General features: G+C 44.4%; 1 protein-coding gene across 5 annotated transcripts in view; it reads right to left on the reverse strand.

Moving 5' to 3' along the window:
* Ubr5 (ubiquitin protein ligase E3 component n-recognin 5) overlaps positions 1–18,230 on the reverse strand; it is a 105,236-nt gene extending 87,006 nt beyond the window's left edge. For 4 of the 5 annotated variants that reach the window (XM_028765529.1, XM_028765520.1, XM_028765511.1 and 1 more), the window contains exon 1: positions 17,923–18,028. In XM_028765529.1, coding sequence (XP_028621362.1) covers positions 17,923–17,984 — 62 coding nt within the window. In that variant the 5' untranslated portion in view covers positions 17,985–18,028. Of the gene's footprint in view, positions 1–17,922 lie in introns of all 5 variants that reach the window. The other variant, XM_028765502.1, reaches the window with a different exon arrangement.

Below are 18,230 nucleotides of genomic sequence, written 5' to 3' on the forward strand. Positions count from 1 at the left end.
GCTCACACTTGAAAAGACTGCCATAAAACAAACCTGTTTTCCAGTTTTACGTTTTGCCAGTGTACAATTTCACCTAAAAAAAATTATAGATTATAAAGCCCACAGTCCACTGGGTTTAACTATCTCTAGCATAAAAAAAGAAAACTAAAACTACCTCAAACTACAATTAAGATATTCTTTGATATACATAATGCTCACTCAAGTTTCTTAGCCATTGTTTAATTTGGCTTCCATTAAGTCTAAAAGCTGATTTTACTTCATTGGTCACTTCCTATCATTGCCTATTCTAGACTTGGAATTTGAATTTCTAGACTTTGAATTTCAGATATAGATAGACCAGAAAACCTGGCTATGTCTTACTTATCTACCAGTGGCAACAGAAGGCCTGAGAACCAGAGTGCTTTTTTTTTTTTTTAGTTCAAATAGATAAACACAAAACAACAAAGGAAACTGTGTGAGCAAAATAAATACTGGGTCTTTCTTTTTTCATAGGCACACAATACTTGCTGTAAGTTCACTGCCTGCTTTATTCAATTAAAGGTTTCAAAAGCATGAAAAATGTATGACGAATAGTACTTTTAAAATTAACTACAAGCATCAGAACAGCCCCTCCAGCAAAGCTACCCAGTGTCCTTTTCTAGTAAGCCCTCATCCATTACAGCACTTGCAACTGAGCCTAGAACCTCATGATAGGCAACTAACCCATCCAGTACTCTAACCCCTGAGCATTCCCCAGCCCTGGTTCTAATAAACTCCAAAGAGAGCAAATGCTGTCTTCTTTCCCATGTGGGAAAGCTACATTTACTACAGTAATACCTACTATGCTGGCTAGTCTAATGTCAACTTGACACAAGCTAGAGTCATCAGAGGAGGGAACCTCAACTGAGAAAATGCCTCCCTAAGACTGGGCTGTAGGCAGCGTGCAAGGCATGTTCTTAACTAGTGACTCATGTGGGAGGGTCTAGCCAGCCCATGGTGGGTGGTGCCATCCCTGGGCTGCAAGTCCTGGGCTCTATAAGAAAACAGGCTGAGCAAACCACGGGGAGCAAGGCAGTGAGCAGCACTCCTCCCTGACCTCTGCATCAGCTCAGGCCTCCAGGTTCCTGCCCTGCGTGAGTTCCTGTGCTCACTGCTTCTGATGAGGAACCGTTATGTGAACAGAGAGAGAGAGAGAGAGAGAGAGAGAGAGAGAGAGAGAGAGAGAGAGGAACCCTTCCCTTCCCAAGCAGCTTTTGGTCACTGTGTTTCATCACGGTAACCCTAAGACAGCCACCCAAACAGATTTCTGGAACTCAAGCTCCTTATGAAAACCTACTGAATACAAGTTTCTTTTCATGTCATTTAATACCTGGGAGAAAGCCTGGAGCACAGACGCCACAGAACAACTACACAACACAGTAGGGCAAAGCCGTCATCTCGGGTCATGTGTCTGCAGAGAAAAGCAGCCAGCCCTGAGTCTGACCAATCAACAGAAGGAACTCATGGAAAAGGAAATGCTATTTTCACAGTAAAACACAACATTAAATACTAACCACATTCAGTCTAAGTCAGGGAAAAGCAGCAGCCCACACTTCCTCAGTGAGACACCTGAGCAGCACCTGAGGTAACGCCTTGTTTCAAGTCCCTTGTTACTCTAGCCTACATGCTTTGTGGGGCTCTGTGACAGCCATGTCCACTTCAACACTTCAGTCTTGAAGCACCCCGTTGAGTCTAGATTATAATTTTACCTGCTGTGTTATGTACTGGGCAATCAGTGTCGGTCGGCCTGCCGCAGCGTCTGTATGCAGGTGTACAAGCATCAGCCTGTTCAGGGTCCAAATCTCCTTCTCAACAACTAAGTCTACTATTACTGGATTATCATCTTTCTCAGTAGTGGCTCAGAAGTCTTAGATGCAGGTGCCCCAGAGTTTACTCATCCTCCCTCACCACGTGTGCTCAGAGCAAGGCCTCAATGAACTTACATGGCCCAAGCTTAAGTCAGACATAAAAGCCACCCTGGTCTGGTTCTTGATTCTTCCAAACACTGAGCTGCCACAAAAGAAGGCTAAGGTTCCTTGTGGCCTCCATACTGAAGTGGCCTCCATACTGAAGACAGGCGTACGGAGTCACTATGCCACTATTCAAGTGCAACTGCATAGGGTAGACCACAAGATGACCCAAGCAACAAATGACCTCTGTAAATCCCAGAAATGACAGATAATAATAGCAAATGGTCTATGTTGTTTTACCCATTAAGCTTGAAGTGAGTTATGATACCCAGGCCATAAAAGCCAAGTGTGACATCAAAGAGGAACTCGCTGTTTCCTCTGGCCTCGTTCCCACTGCCTAGGAATAAAGCTCTGGCTATGCTGGACATCTTCCTGTAATTGAATTACATTAAAAACAAAGCCAGGGACTAAGAGGGTGGAGCTAGCTCAGGGTTCATGGCATAGCACTTGCCAAAGGCACAGGAGACCCTGGGCACCACCCCTGCACTGCCAAAAACCAAACAACCTTCACATTAATCCACTCATGAACCCCAATACATTTACTCAAATACATTCTTTTCAAATTCATTCAACCACAAACTCAACTGAAGAATAAATCTTTGCACAAATAAAGACCATTCCTTAAAGAGCAGCAACAGCAACAAAACAGCCTCCCTTGTCTACATTGGTAACTAACCCAGTGCTGGCAAGCCAACAACTGCACACATGGTAACATGGTCCCACAACCCCTCACCCTAACAGGATCCTCCAGCAGCACACATGGGGACAGGATCCCACAAAAGTCTGACCCCTCACCCTAACAGGATCCTGCAAAAGAAATCAAGCTACGATCCAAACCTTGGCCACTGGTTCATCTCTTAGAAAACATCTCTAAACACTTTCCAGCCCAAGACTACAAACTGGACTCAAGCAGTGGCTGGGTGTAAGGTGTTATCTAACCATAACACAGTCCAATACACATATTTCCAAAGTAAAAGTAGAAATCACACAAGGCTCACCTTTCACCAGGTCTATCTAGGAAAAGTAATATTGGGAATACACTGTAACACACAACACTGAACCAGAAAAGAAACTATTCCACACAGTTCACAGTGACTCCCTGTAATCTGGCACTGGGAAGGCTAGAGCAGGAAGACCATTTCAGATCAGGATTCTCAAGACCAGAGAAGCCACCTGGTCTGCATTTTTAAAGGAGAGAGGTTTCTAAGATTCTGTGTGTATATATGTGTTCTGTGTGAAAATGCACCTAACTGTGTGCACGTGAGTGTAGAGAGCAGAGTCATGCTCTGGTGTCATTTCGCATCTGGCTCTCTCTTGTTTTCAGACAGCATCTCTCACTGGGATCTTGGCCTCACTGGCTAGGAGTCCAGGGACCTTCACCTCCTCAGTGCTGGGATTTCAACCCTGGGCCCCCATAGCCTGTTCTTTTGGTTTGGCTTTGTCTGGTCTGGTTTTGGACACATACTCAGCTTTTGACATGGGTGCCAGGGATAGAATTTAGTTCCTCATGCATAGCCAGCAAGCAATTTATCAGCTTAACCATCTCTCTAACCCTGAGATCCAGTTCTTAAAACAATAGTTTAAGTTAATGAAAACAGAAAACGTTATGCTTCAAGAACAGAATGGTGGGCCAGGTGTGGTGGCACAGGTCTTTAGTCACAGCAAGGGGGAGTGGCAAGTGTGGGTGAATCTGTAAGTAAACATAAAAGTAAAAATAAAAAGTAAAAAATAAAAGTAAACAGCCTGAATACAGAATGAGTATTATATATGGACCTAAAGAGAAAAATATCCAAACATTTTTAGAAAAATGTCTTCATGATAAAATTCAAATGAAAACTTTTGTTTTGAAAACTGTTTTATATCAACATAAGACAAGTAGAAAACTTTAAATATACACCATTTACTGAATGACTATCATTTTTTTTTTAAATTCTAAGGTATAAAAATGAAAAAGTGTGGACACTCCCACACTCGGGAGGCAGACACACAGACCTCTGAGTTTGAGGCCAGCCTGGTCTGTCTATAGAATGAGTTCCAGAGGATAGCCAGGGCTACACAGAGAAACCCTGCCCCCTCACCCCCCCAAAAAAAACCAGAGATTATATAGAAAAAGACCCACATATAGGGGACCTCAAACAGTTCAGTGAAGCGTGATAGATGCATTCGTTTTGAAAACATGGAAGACATTTAACTAAGCCTATGAGGTAGAATATCAGAGAATTCACTGGTTAGTTTTAAATTTTTCTGCATGTTTGGAAATACTTATAGTTGAACACTAGAAAAACCATTGATTGATTGATTGATTGATTGATTGTTTTCAAAAGAAGTCTGAGTCTAGCCCAAGCTGGCATAGCAACCTGTCAGCTTCCCTCCTCATTGCTGGGATTACAAACCTGTAACTGTAATTGTCAACTATTACACCTGACTGGAAAACTTCAAAAACACAAGTCAGTATCAGAGAAAAACACCTAACTATAAAGAAAAGGTCCTCAGGTTGGAAATGTCTTCTCCATTTCATTCAAGGAAAGACAGTTTAAACCAGAAACAGAGGAGGAAGAGGAGGAAGAGGAGGAGGGAGATGGCGGCAGACCACTGAGCTGGCTCCACAAATTAAAACCAACAGAAACCACTGGTTGCGCTGGCCACAGAGAACATGGAAAGGGGCCAGCCGTGTCAGAGTGAAAGGTGAACACTCCACAGCCCCTCTGACCGCTGCCGCTGCCGCTGCCAAGGACTGGCTGTGACATATACATATATGCACATGTGCCCTCCACCACCACACATAAATACCAAAAGATAACACTTTCTAAGTCAACACTGAATTCATTATTTTTTTTCCTAAAAATCAGAATATAGCTGTGGGTCTCAGGCCGTCAGATGGCCCAAAGCTTGCCTGACTTGCACAAAGTTTTATCCCCCAGAAACCACATAAACAGAGCATAGTGATGCATGATGGGAAGCAGAGGGAGTATCAGGAATTGAGCTACGTAATGAGTCCAAGATAGAGACAGGTAAGTAAGTAGGCAGGCAGGCAGGCAGGCAGGCAGAGCAGAGCAGGCATGATGGTGCGAGCCTTTAATCCAGCACTAAGAAGGCAGAAGCAGGTGGGCAGAACTGAGCTGGATTCGCTGTGTGGCCCAGACTGGTGACAAAGGTGCTTCTTTCTGCCTAAAGCACTGGGTTCCACTCACTTCCCTACCAGGCAGCTCACAGTCCTACATCAACCCCTTAAGCTATCACCTATTCACTATCCCAGCCTCATATTAGAGAGGTTTTCAGTCAACCTTCCTTCCTCCCTAGACTAGGCTACCAACTCTGACGAAGAATCCTGAACCCCTCTACAGCAAACAACCATATAAACTAAGCTCTACCCTCTAACACCAGCACTAGACTGACATGTAGCAGAGGCCTCAAACTTTGCTAAATTTATGACAATGTCCTATTTTAAATAAATTATCTCAAATGCACACACACATACAATGTGTGTAAAAATACAATCTTGAACTAAGTCTCACGATATACAAACTGAAACAAAGTATAAACAAAATAGAAGAGTCAGATGAGTCCTGGTCTCATTTTCCACACCTCCGTGCTGTCATTATAGCTTACAGCACAGACTCAGTGAGCAAGTGAGCGCCGGGCATGGGGAGCAAGCCCCGCCCCCAATGCCAGCGCCACTCTTCACCAGAGTCAAAGAAAGCAAGCACTAGGAACAGCAACCAGCTTTCACCTGCAGTGAGCTGCCTATCATTTGCAGGCAAACAAAAACACTATTGACATGTATTCTCTCTCACACACAGGAAGAGCTCTGAATTGTAATTAAAATTCTGATTATCAGGCCAGCACTCAGGAGGCAGGAACAGGTAGATGTCTCTGAGCTCTAGACTAGGCTGGGTTATTATAAAGTCAAGCCATATCTCAGCTCAACAATAATAAACACAAACGTTCCTGTTACCGCAAGATTAATAACTCTCCAAAATACCTAGTAGAAAAAAATGTAATTACATTTGTTTCCTGGGGGACAGGCCCGTGTGCCTGTGTAACCCAAATGTGGAGGCCAGAGGACACACAGCCTGCAGTCTCCTTTCTCCTTCCTCCATGTGCCTTCCAGGGATTAAACTCAGGTCATCAGGCTTTGGCAGCAAACACTTTTACCTGCTGAACCATCTTTGCCAGCTCGGGAAAATGTTATTTTCTATTGCTAGTCCTGGACAAAATGCCAAAAACCACACAGCATAATTACATGGAAACTCTCTACCACCTTTGCCACCTCTTACCAGTCTATAATTGCTTCAAATAAGTAAAGGAAAAAACGATCCCCAGCACAGCCCCGGAAGTTACTCCATGAAATGTCTAACCTCTGACCTTACTCTTTCTCAATGACTCAGAAAAGGCTCCAAACACTTCTCAACCCAAGGAGCAAGGAAGAGCTGGTCTGCAGCCAGTCCTGGAGGAAGCAGCTTGCTGTGGGCACGAAGGCTGGTCATCTACGCTGTCCTTGAGATCTGAGATCAGCACAGCAAGTATCTGCACAGGCCGGAAGCTCGGCTACCCCCTTACCAATCCACTTGCCTGTGGTCCAGTTCTCTACCCAGACGAACTGGAAGCTTCCCTCTGAGGATCTTAGAGTTCTGGAAAAGGCTAATATCTGGATAACTTAACCCTATTTTGTTGTTGTTTTTTGAGACAGGGTTACTCTGTGTAGTCCTGGCTGTTCTGGAATTTGCTCTGTAGACCAGACTGGCCTCGAACTCAAGAGATTCACCTTCCTCTATGTCTAGAGTGCTGGGATTAAAAGCAGGAACCACCACTTCCTAAGTTCTATCTTTTTTTTTTTTCTCAATTTAATAGTTTAAAAAAACCGTGAACAAACTATTATGATTCCTTGCATTCTGTTCTTATCCAGTGAGTGTAGAGACACACATATGCACCAGAAGATTCTTTAAACCTGACAGCTATATATGAACTGAAAGTAGATGGGGAAGAAAGGCTAGGAGCACTGAAGACCCAGCAACTTCAGTACTTAGCGCTTGCTGTCATCAACTAAGCTTGTTTTCCAGTGCTAAGGATAGACCCAGGCATGTGCACCACGGGCAACCTCTCCTGTAACGAGGAGAGCTAAGAGCCTCTTACAGGGTGCGCCTCATACTTCATGCTCTAATGATGGTGGCCATCAGGCACTGTGAGAAAGCAGCACTATAGTAAACCAAGACTCTCCCTGAAAAAAGTACATGACTTACTACAATCCAACTAAGATATGCTACTTATGGTGAGTGGTCTTTCCAAGCCAAAAAAAACTATCAGGTGTGAGGGACACAGCATGGTTAGACAGGTACAGGGGATGGGGGGAACAATAATGGTCACACCTGTAACCCAGCAATATGGAGGGCAAGAGGATGGAGGGTCAAGGATAGCCTGGACTACACAGCAAAATCCTATTTATTTATAAATAAATAAGTAAATACTACAGCCAAAACAAAATAAGAGTAACTACTATCTGTGAAAGGAAGACAGAAGCTTCCTAGCAACTGAAACAGAGGTCACAGAGACACCCCCTCCCCAGCCTGACACTCAAGAGCTTTGACACACCACAACTCCTCTGGAAGTAGTGTGGCCACTGACACCTACTGACTCCCATGTGCAGATGCAAATGCATCTGCAGTCAGTCACAGGCAGGTGAACAACTGCTGAGAGACACACACACACACACACACACACACACACACACACACCCCGCCTCCGCCTTGCTTCTGCACGCCCTTGGCAGTGACGGCGTGAAGAGCCTGCTGCAGTAATCTGAGTTCATTCTCTGCTGCTGAATACAGAAGACAAAGTAGTTCCTATACTTCTCTCAAAGAAGAGTCATCTGTCCACAGCACTAAAGCCTGCCCGCCAGTCCTCCCTCCCTCCCACCTTTCCTCTCAATGACTCTAAACCCAGGCACTCATCAGAACACCTGTCAAAAGAACAAAATCATTTTATAGGGACAAAAAAAAAAGTGTGTTTCTTAAAAGATAAAAACTAACTTTAAATAGCACTAGAAATCTAAGCATCCTAAGAGAAAGTACAGAACACAGTGGACTGTATGCCCTCTTATACACAAACCCTGGAATCCAAAGGAAGGATGCTTACACCAGACTGATCCACAGTTGAAGACCCACTTGGTGTGTCTTTTAAGACTTCTGAATGCAAATGATGCCACAGAGCAGTAACTAGACAAGTTAAGTGACTCCTGCTAGGGGGAGGGAGACAGAACAGGATCGCACTGGACAGATGGACTGCCTCTCTAGCACCAAACTCTCCAGTGGAACTACCACACCCAACACAAATTACTTTTGGTCAAGGAAACAAAGCCTACAACCTAGGAGACTAATCAGGTACAAGACCTGACACTCCTTCCCCCAAAGCCTTTCATACAAACCCTTTCTTCATCCTTTAGATTTTAAAGTAAGCCTACCACATTGTCCAATTCTCAAATCCCAGCAAGCAAGAAAGCAAGCAAGCGCTCTCTCACGCTCGCTCGCTCTCTCGCTCTCTCTCTCTCTCTCTCTCTCTCACACACACACACACACACACTGACACACACCATGCCTCTTAAAGAAGGGTCCCAGAGAGGCTAATGCAAATCACCTCAGAAGTTCCAAGTGGCTTCGAGCAGACTGGGGTTTGGGGGTATTGGTTTTGTTTGGTTAGGGTTTTCTCAAGGGTGTATAGAATAGTTTGCCAACAGTCTTACTCTGTAGCTCAAGTTAGCCTAGAAATCGTGGCAATCTTGCTGCCTTGGCCTCCCAATACTACGACTACAGGCATGGAAGTAGCCACCAAGCCTATCAAAATTGGCGTGTTAGCTCAGACAAAGATGTGAGACTGCTCATAAATAAATGTAATTCTGAACGTGCCATTCATTCTGGAGCAGAGGCAAGCTATCAAAATGGGTGGGTTCTCAATACTTTTGGTCCTATACCACAAAAATATGGCCCAAACTAATGGAAGAAAATACTTATTAAATTTTGTAAGCAGCAATCTACAATAAAATTATTATAATAATTAAAGGAATTTTTTTCTAATTTCTTTATAAAAATGTATCATTCAATTTTTTAGATATGTTTTGCCAACATGTGTCTGTGTACCGTGTTGTGCCTAATGTCTGAGAAGAGGGCGTTGGATCACCCTGGAGGAAGATGACTGGGAGCCACCTGGGTACTAGGAATCCATGTCTTCTTCTGGAAAGTAGCCAGTGCTCTTAACAGGTGAGCACTTCTCCAGCCCCAATAAAATATAATTTTAATAAGAAAACTTGCTATCAAAAATGTAGTATTTATGAGTGGTTTTTCTACGAAAACTACCATAAAGTAAAAAAAAATCAAGTATGTCCATTATAAGCTAAATAAAAACAAACATTCATATACAAAAAGAGACAGTATACATTAGGCCTAGGTTTAATTCCCAGAATGGTAAAACAGAAAGACATACAGAAATACAAGGAGAGAGGAAAGGAATCAAAATATTAACTGTAACAGCACACAGATTTCTTCTATTCTCTTTTCCAGATTTTTTAAAATAATTTTCTTGTATATAGCAAGGGAATTCTTAGAACTATGGAAGAGCCAGAAAACAACCCAACTTTGCAACAACCGGAGGAGAACAAGTTAGACTTCAAACTGTGATGCACCCACAAGGAATTTGTGTGTTGATACAAAAAGACCCCACTGCTACATGCTTCCACACAATGCATCAGAAAACCAATGTGGAACACTCAAGATTCAATTCTTACCCTTTAAAAAAATGGGTCAACAGAGAACAGCTGTCAAAGAGAAGAAACTGAAAAGAAAAGCTGGCACCAGGCAACTTTAGAGTAATGGGAGTGTGCCATATCTTAACTGTGAAGGCAGTCTTCAGGCCATATTCAAAATCCCCAGCACACGCATACATGGAGCGGGTGAGTTAGTCTTTGTGGAGCAGAACTCCAAGAAGTGAAGACAGAAGGTGCTGGCGGGGCAGATGGATCTCTACAAACTTGAGGGCAGCCCCATCTACAGAGTTCCAGGTCAGCTAAGACTCCATAGTGAAACTATCTCAGAATAAAAATTAAAAATGTTTTTCCAGACAAACCCTGTCTCGAAAAAAAAACAAAAAAAAATGTTTTTCATGAACTATACCATCTGAAACTGAAAATGCTATTTCAGCTATGTAAGTAAGATGAACTGTACTCACAAGTAAAACAGCAGCATTAAGTGCTCCTTTATTATCATAGCAAGAATACACATACTACAGAGAACTAGCAGAGGCCTTACCATACTTGGAAGGAGTTTTATTACTACCACACCGTCAAGATTATAATATGAAATGCCTTATTAAAGAAATAATTTCTACTGGTCAGTGGTGGCACACACCTTTAATCCCAGCAGAGGCGATGCCAATCTGGTCTACAGAGTGAGTTCTAGGACAGCCAGGGGCTACACAGAGAAATCCTGGGGAAACTCGGTGGCTTCTTGTTGCTCTTGTGCCGTTCGGTCCCCAGCACCCACATGGTCACCCACATGGTCCATAACAATGGGCCAGAGAATCCACTTATGTGGTGCACAGACATACAAGCAGGGAAATAATAAAATAGAAGTTTAAATTTAACAAAAAATTTCTAGCTTAATATGTTAGTTTATTTCTAACATATTAAGACCCAACTGACTTTATTAAAGAGAATGTTATCAATCATAAAGAGAACAGAAAAATCTGAACAGACTATAGAAAAGACTGTAGGTGTTTAAGGGTCCAGTTTTGAAAAATACAAACTTATCCATTAAACTAGCTGATAGAGGCTGTTTACACCTCAGCTAGTAAAGGTGCTTGCTGGAAAACTCGACAACCTGTGAATTATGGGAGGGAACTCACATCGTTGAAGGATAGAACCCATTCCTGAGTATGCACTGCGGCACAAGTACAGGCAATTGTGCACACTTGACCTTCCCTTGCCCCCCTATTGTGTGTGTGTGACGGGGGGGTGGGGGGGTTAACTTAGTTACTTACTTTTTTTTTAATGGACAAAGGGAACCCAGCAGGCCCAGGACTGAGATGAGATGGCTCTGAATTAGAACACTGAGACTGGTAATGTGTGCATGGTGTTCACTTTACTATTTTTCTATTCTTCTGCACATGTTGAAATTTTCCAAAAGGCTTTTAAATTACTAATAGTCAGGGGAAAATTTTAAAACCTGCTAATAAAAGACACAATCAACAATTCATAATCAGAGCAAGCCAAGGGAAAGTTATTTCCCTAAGATCAGAATGGCAAGACATGGAGCAAAGCAAGCATGTGCCCACAATAACTGCCATTTTTCTTCTCAGACATACAATGAACAGGGGAAAAGAATACAAAGTACATCCTGCTGCAACATAAAATTGTGTGTGTGTGTGTGTGTGTGTGTGTGTGTGTGTAAGGATAGCTAAGAATGAGGTACAACACAAAACTAAACTTTTAAAAGATGTATTATTTTTAAAAAACATGTTATATCTTGTGTGGGGGACAGTTGACCTCAGAGGCTAGAGGAGTTGGAATTCCTCTGAAGCTGGAATAAGACCCCTGCATAAGTGCTAAGAACTCAGGTCCTCTGCAGAGGCAGGACATGTTCTTCTTAGCCACTAAGTCAGCTCTTTGTCCCCTGTTTTTGGTAACTCGATTGCAGTTTTCAAGGGTGAGCTTCATAGATGCCTGTCACACATGTCATACTGAAATGTCAAAAAGTTGGGACATGCTTGAAAGATAGAGAAGACTAGAAGACAGCTCATCTGGAAGAGTGCTTGCCTAGATACACAAGAAAATCCTGGATCTGCACAAGGAAAACTAGGTGTAGTAGCTTAAGCCTATAAATCTCTTGGGAGGAGGCTAGAGGAAATAAACAGCAAGGTCATTCTTAGCTACAAAGTGAGTCTGAGACTGGAATAGTCCGGAGACAGAAGCAAAAGTATAAAATGTTAAAGGCTAGCCTAAAAGTCATACATACTGATACTCTGTCTCAAAACAGGGTACTTAGAGGCTCCACATGAGGCTAATCCAATGACTCAGAAGGCAGAGGCAGGGGGATCTCTGTGAGTTAAGCCAGCAAGACTGTATAGTAAGACCTTGTCTCAAAAAAAAAAAAAAAAGTGTGTATGTGTGTGTGTGTGTGTGTGTGAGAGAGAGAGAGAGAGAGAGAGAGAGAGAGAGAGAAGGGGGAGACTAGCCACTGCGTTCCTCTTTAGAGCCTAGCCCATAAATAACAGTAACTGTTAAGAAAATCCTCCCAAACCACCTGCTCAGGCCCCAAACACTCCTGCAGGCCCTGCCAGCACACTTCCTTCACTAGTGTGTCTCTGCCTAGGTCTACAATTCAGTAACAAACTTCTTGAGTTGTGAACCAATCTGCCCGTTTGTCTTTTCGACTTCTTGTTTTGCTATTCTACAGTTTTAATCTTCCCTTTAAGCAACTGCCTTTAATCCCTTTATTACAAGGGACTTCTCCTTTCCATTACAAGGTTTCTAGTATTTCAAGATAAGAATCTCTGGAATCAGTGAGATTTCCTGGGAATTATGTAGCATTGTAATGTAACTCACAGCCTAACACTTGGGTGTTGTTATTTAGGGAACAGACTAGGACATTCCAGGCAGTTTTAATCCCAACCCACCACCCACCTTGGTCCAGTTCTAGGTAATAACCCTTCCATCCCTATGGCTCCTGCTAGGAGCACAAAGACAGAAAACCCAACAGTCTTAAAAATGTTTACACTTAGCCGGGCGGTGGTGGTGCACACCTTTAATCCCAGCACTTGGGAGGCAGAGAAAGGCGGATTTCTGAGTTCGAGAGGCTAGCCTGGTCTACAGAGTGAGTTCCAGGACAGCCAGGGCTACACAGAGAAACCCTGTCTCAAAAAAACAAACAAAAAAAAAAAATGTTTACACTTAGCTTGTTACATGTAGCCAATCCCTAATTCTTGGCACAAGTACTCCAATGGACCATTCTACCTGCATTGTCCTAAACGGAATGAGAATAGCTACTGTGGTCTTCAGAGAACTTGAAATATATCTACTCACCAACTTCATTTTTTTTCTTTTTTTTTCTTTTTTCTTTTTTTTTTGGTTTTTCAAGACAGGGTTTCTCTGTGTAGCCCTGGCTGTCCTGGAACTCAACTCTGTAGACCAGGCTGGCCTCGAACTCAGAAATCTGCCTGCCTCTGCCTCCCAAGTGCTGGGATTAAAGACATGTGCCACCACTGCCCGGCCACCAACTTCAATTTTAACTAGTTTTCGATGATCATGTTTTGAGACTAACTTAAGAACCTGGTTTTTCATGAAAATCACTTCTGTTCTTTAGTCTAATCTGTACTGAAGATAACCCTAGCCCAGGGTTTTCCACCTTGCATAGCTGACATTTTGAATTAGATTGAGTCCAGGCTGTGGAGCACAGTTCTAATTGGCAAGTTAGAGGTGGAGCATGCGCTCTGCATGCCTGCAGGCACGGGAGCTCACTGCTAAGCTCTCACATGTAGAAATGAAAATTGTCTGTACATACTGCCAGGCTTCAAAGGTAAAACTGCTGTCAGCTGAAATGACAGGCTTACGACTAAGAGTCTAGAGTTTTGTTTGTTCAAGATGGGGGTCTCACTGAGTCAAGTAGCCTGGAACCCAGTAGGCTGGCCTCAAACCTGCTGCTCAGGGCCTCACTCCCAGAATTGCTGGCAGGAGACACGGTACCCATATTGTTTTTGTTAAATACTAGCAATACCTCAGGGCCTGGAGATGGAGCTCAGGGGAACAGCACTTACCTTGCATTCCCAAGCTCCTAGGGTCAAATCTCCCACCCTGGCGAAGGGGAGAAAAATCGTGGGAGAGGGCACTCTAGGAGTTGGGTTCTTGCATTTTTGCATGAATACCACACAGCCATATAAAAACAATCAGAAGTAGCCATCGCTTTGTAATATTTTCCAGACTCCCATTCTAATATTTGTGTTTTTCTCATTCACTATCTCAACTGTTCCTCCCTGACCTTGAGGTCAGTACTCAGCCTACAGGCTTCAAATTCCTGCCCATTCTATCTCGGAGCCTTCCAGCACTGGGGAGAAGCTCTCAGAGAACCCCGGGGTATGACCAACAAGCCAGATCACAACGGATTGCACAACACATTATAAAGCAAAAAACAACACTCTCAGGAATCCTCACACAACGGGAACTGGTTTGTATTATAACCAAGGAGTATTTGATAACAATTTATGTCATAGCCACATCCCTTTTTAAAAAGGCCTAGCACTAGGAACAGATTAAGAAAGTCAGTTCTGACGGACAAAAAAAAAAGGTGTTGGGCATAAGTTGTCAAACTCCAGAATACCAAAGTCTGCTGACTGAAGACTCTTCCAATAATGTTGTTCTTTAAAGGTGAAATCAACTCACCACAAAGAAAGTACATGCCAAATATTATGGACTGCATAAAATCTTGTTGGGGGCCTGGTGACGAGGTTCAGCAAGTATATGATCTCCTGATGACTTTAATCCCTGGAAGCCACAGCACAAGTAGAAAACAGACCCCTGTGAACCTCCACACGCATCTTGTGGTACTCCCACGTGGACACACACATCATAAACATATGCACGCACCATTTTTTAAATAATCATTTAAAAATATTTTTTGTTGGATCAGCAAGATGGTTCGCTGAGTAAAGACCCTAACTAAGTTTGATCCCCAAGGCCAAAGTCTAAGAGCAGGCTGTCCTCTGACCTCCACCACTGTTGCTATGTGGCACACTCATCTACACACATATCTTAAAATGGTTTTTAAAATGTTAAATAAAACTTGTTTCTTATATATTTGTACTGTGCCTAGGACAGTACAAATAGTCCAACCCAAGTGGGAAATGGTCCAGACAGTACAGAAACTAAAGTCAGGAGATATCCCTCCCCATCATGCACATTTCAACTGTAGCTCACTGTCCATCTCTGGTTTCATTCTGTAAATCTCTTCACCTCACTGTGAGGAGATCAGCCTACCAACTTCTCACTTCTCAGGCATTCTCCAAGGTGTAGCAGGGCACTTCCAGATGTCCACTCAGGCTTTGGGCTTCAACAGGAACTAATACAAATTTCCTGGGGGCTGGGGCTGGCTCTGTTGGTAAAGTTCTACCTATGCGCCATCAGGGTCCAAATTCCATCTCCAGAACATTTAAATAAAAATAGACTCTTCTACCTCAAACTACCTCAGGATTTAGGACACCAAGAGGCCACGCACACTATACAGCTAAGCATCACAGTAATCGGTCTCCCAGGTCTCACCTAATACACTTCCCTAGTTCTGTTCATCTACCACCTTAACAATCACACGGTAAGTGAAAGTCGCTTGTCTTTTCCCTTACTTCATAAAACTCATGCCAGGGGCCTAGAAAGATGGCGCAGCAGTTAACACCACTCGCTGCCCTTGCTGAGATTGTGAGTCCATTTCATCACCTACATGCAGCAGCTCACAATATTTACTCTCCAATCCAGGGATCTGACACCCTATTCTGACCTCCTCCTGCACCAGCTGCACACGTGGTACTGATGGATACAGGCAGGCGCTCATATATACACATAAAATAAAAACAAAGTTAAGAACTCAGCCCAGGTGTTGCACACACCCACAATCCCAGCAACCAGGAGGCTAAGGCAAGATGATGAATTCAAAACCAGCCTGGGCATTGGACTGTCTGTCTGTCTAGATATCTAGATAGATACACACACAAAGTGTGCACTCTGACAGCTTTTTAACTTTTTGTCACAAATACCTAAATATTCTTAATACAGTACATGGACCTTAGAAGAAGCTGGGACTGGGGAAATGGCAGCTTTAAAAAATAAAAATAAAAACCTGTGTGTAAATTTCTCAAATAGTTGAAGTTTAAAGACAAACAAACAAAAAAAAACACCACTAAAAAGTAATTCAAAACGTCCAACACACAGGAGATAAAGGACAGTCGATCTGTCTGCAAGCATGAGGCCCTGGGTTCTATTCCACAAGTAAACTGGGTGTGGTGGCTCAGGCCTGTAATCACGGCACTGGGGGAGGTAGAGGCTGGAGGGTAAGAAGTGCAAGGTCATCATCAGACAGAAACAGTGAATTCTAGGCCAGCCAGAATCCTGTCTAAATAAGTAAATAATAAACAGAAGATTAATAACACAAAGACAACAAGTGTGGCAGGCACTCTCAATAGAATATGCTATTTAAAGTTCTTGGTACATACAGTTAGGACTACCACAAAAAGCATGTCCTACTTCTCTGGTGCAAGTTTCCAAGTTACAAGGCAAGTGACTCAAACATGACCAACACACTTCTCTAAATGGCAGTAGAGCTTTCCTCACTACTAATCTGATTCTAAGATTTACACTCCCCCCCCTCCCCAAAGCCTTCTGTTGAAGTTGTAAACATCTCTAATGAAAGCAAGACAGAGTAAGGATCCTATAACAAAATGTTTAAATAGCTTAAAGGCCGTTAATGAACTATAAGACAACTCCAAGTAGTTAATCTTTTCAAAACGCATTTTGAGTTTACAAACATGTATTTAAATAATGGGCTACAGTAAAGATTAGACAAATTCTTATCCCATGCCAGAAACTAGACTGCCTGCCCAGGATCTAAAAGCTGCTAGCCCAGACCGAGGTAAAGATAACACTGACACATTAAAGGCCAGTATCTTAGCAAGTTAGGCCTCTTCCTCTCCCCGGGAAGCACATGACAAACTGGGCGTCACGCAACTTAAGTCACCCGGTCACTTAGCAAAAATTACACCTTGATTCTAAACTTGAGAAACCATGGCTTTCCACACGCAAAAAAAAAATATGGGCCAGCATCGATGTAAACGGGGAGACGGAAGCTTAAACGCACCACTTTCCGATCTGTAAACATTTGGCCCATCATTAGATGTGAGTCCTAGATCTCAAGACATGCTTTAATGGAGGCCTCCCTCAACCTCCGAGTCTGTTTTGCAACAGTACAGGGACTTTTTTCCTGCTTTATCTTAGGTCCCAGCAAACATGTAGCCTTGCAACTCAATATCCTAAACTGGTATGACACGGTGGCAGAGCGAAGGGGAAGAATCCAAATCAAAACAGCCTTAAGAGGTTTTTTCAAATATTTTAAATCAAAATTCCTCCTCTTCCCATAGCAAACCCAACCCAGAAATTCACAGCGCGTTAAGAAAAGCAGCATTACGAACTGCAAATCGGAGAATTTTCCTTTGACACTCCACGCACGGTTTTCAGCTGTCAAATTACAACTCCAGAAAACACTATCATTAGAATAAAAAAGGAAACAAAAAGGCTCTCACCACAGGGGCCCGGGAGCAGGAGTTTGGCAGAACCATTTCGAAGGAAGGAGAGCAAAGGGAATCCAATCCACTTCCCCAACCCCCGCCTGACTTCATTCCCCTCCCGGGGCAGTCAACCTCACTGCAGGGGCTCAAATCTAATAATAATAACAATAATCATGGCGCTCCCTCCCTCCTCCCCCTCCCAACCCGCGGTCTGCCGGGAATCTCTCCCCCCCCACCCCCGCCTCCCCGGGGAAACCCAGCCCCCGGTACACGACTCGCCGGAGCCCCCGAACCCGCCGCTCCTCTTCCCTCTCTTTTCCACCTCCACCATCCCCCATCTGCATTGTCTGTCTCAATTCAACTTTGACTAATATGGATTCCTCGGGCCTGGGCCGGGAGCCCCCGGCTCCGCCGAGTTCAACGAGGCTCCTCGCGGGAGGGGGAGGGGGCAGCGCGCCGGGCCGTCTACACCGCAGCGGCGTCCACACCGCGCCGGCCCCCGCCCCGCGGCCCGGGGCTCCCAAGTTTGGCCCGCACCGGGCCTACAGGGGGCGATAGGGCCCCCAGCGCGGCCGTGGGGGAGGGGAGAGAGGAGGGAGGCGCCCCTCCCCCGCCGCCGCCCCATTACCTGTCATTGAGCTGGTCCTCGGTGCCCGGCAGCGGGTGGACCACGAAATGGATGGACGTCATGGTACCGCCTGCGCGCCCCGCTCCCGGGGACGAGCCGCTCCCGCTGTCGCCCGGCCCCCCGACCCCCTTCCCGTCCCCGGATCCCACGGCCGCCGCCACCGCCTCCTCCTCCCGGTCCCCAAACGGAGTGCCGCGAGCGCGCAAGGACCGCCGCCTCCCCGCCGAGCGTGTGTCCGCGGCCCGGCGGTCCGGCGCGGCGGGCGGGAGGGCGGATCAACGCGCCGCCCGCTCGGCCGGCCACGGCGC

Source organism: Grammomys surdaster, unplaced genomic scaffold (genome assembly GCF_004785775.1).
Source record: "Grammomys surdaster isolate TR1022 unplaced genomic scaffold, NIH_TR_1.0 63, whole genome shotgun sequence".
NCBI lineage: Eukaryota > Metazoa > Chordata > Mammalia > Rodentia > Muridae > Grammomys > Grammomys surdaster.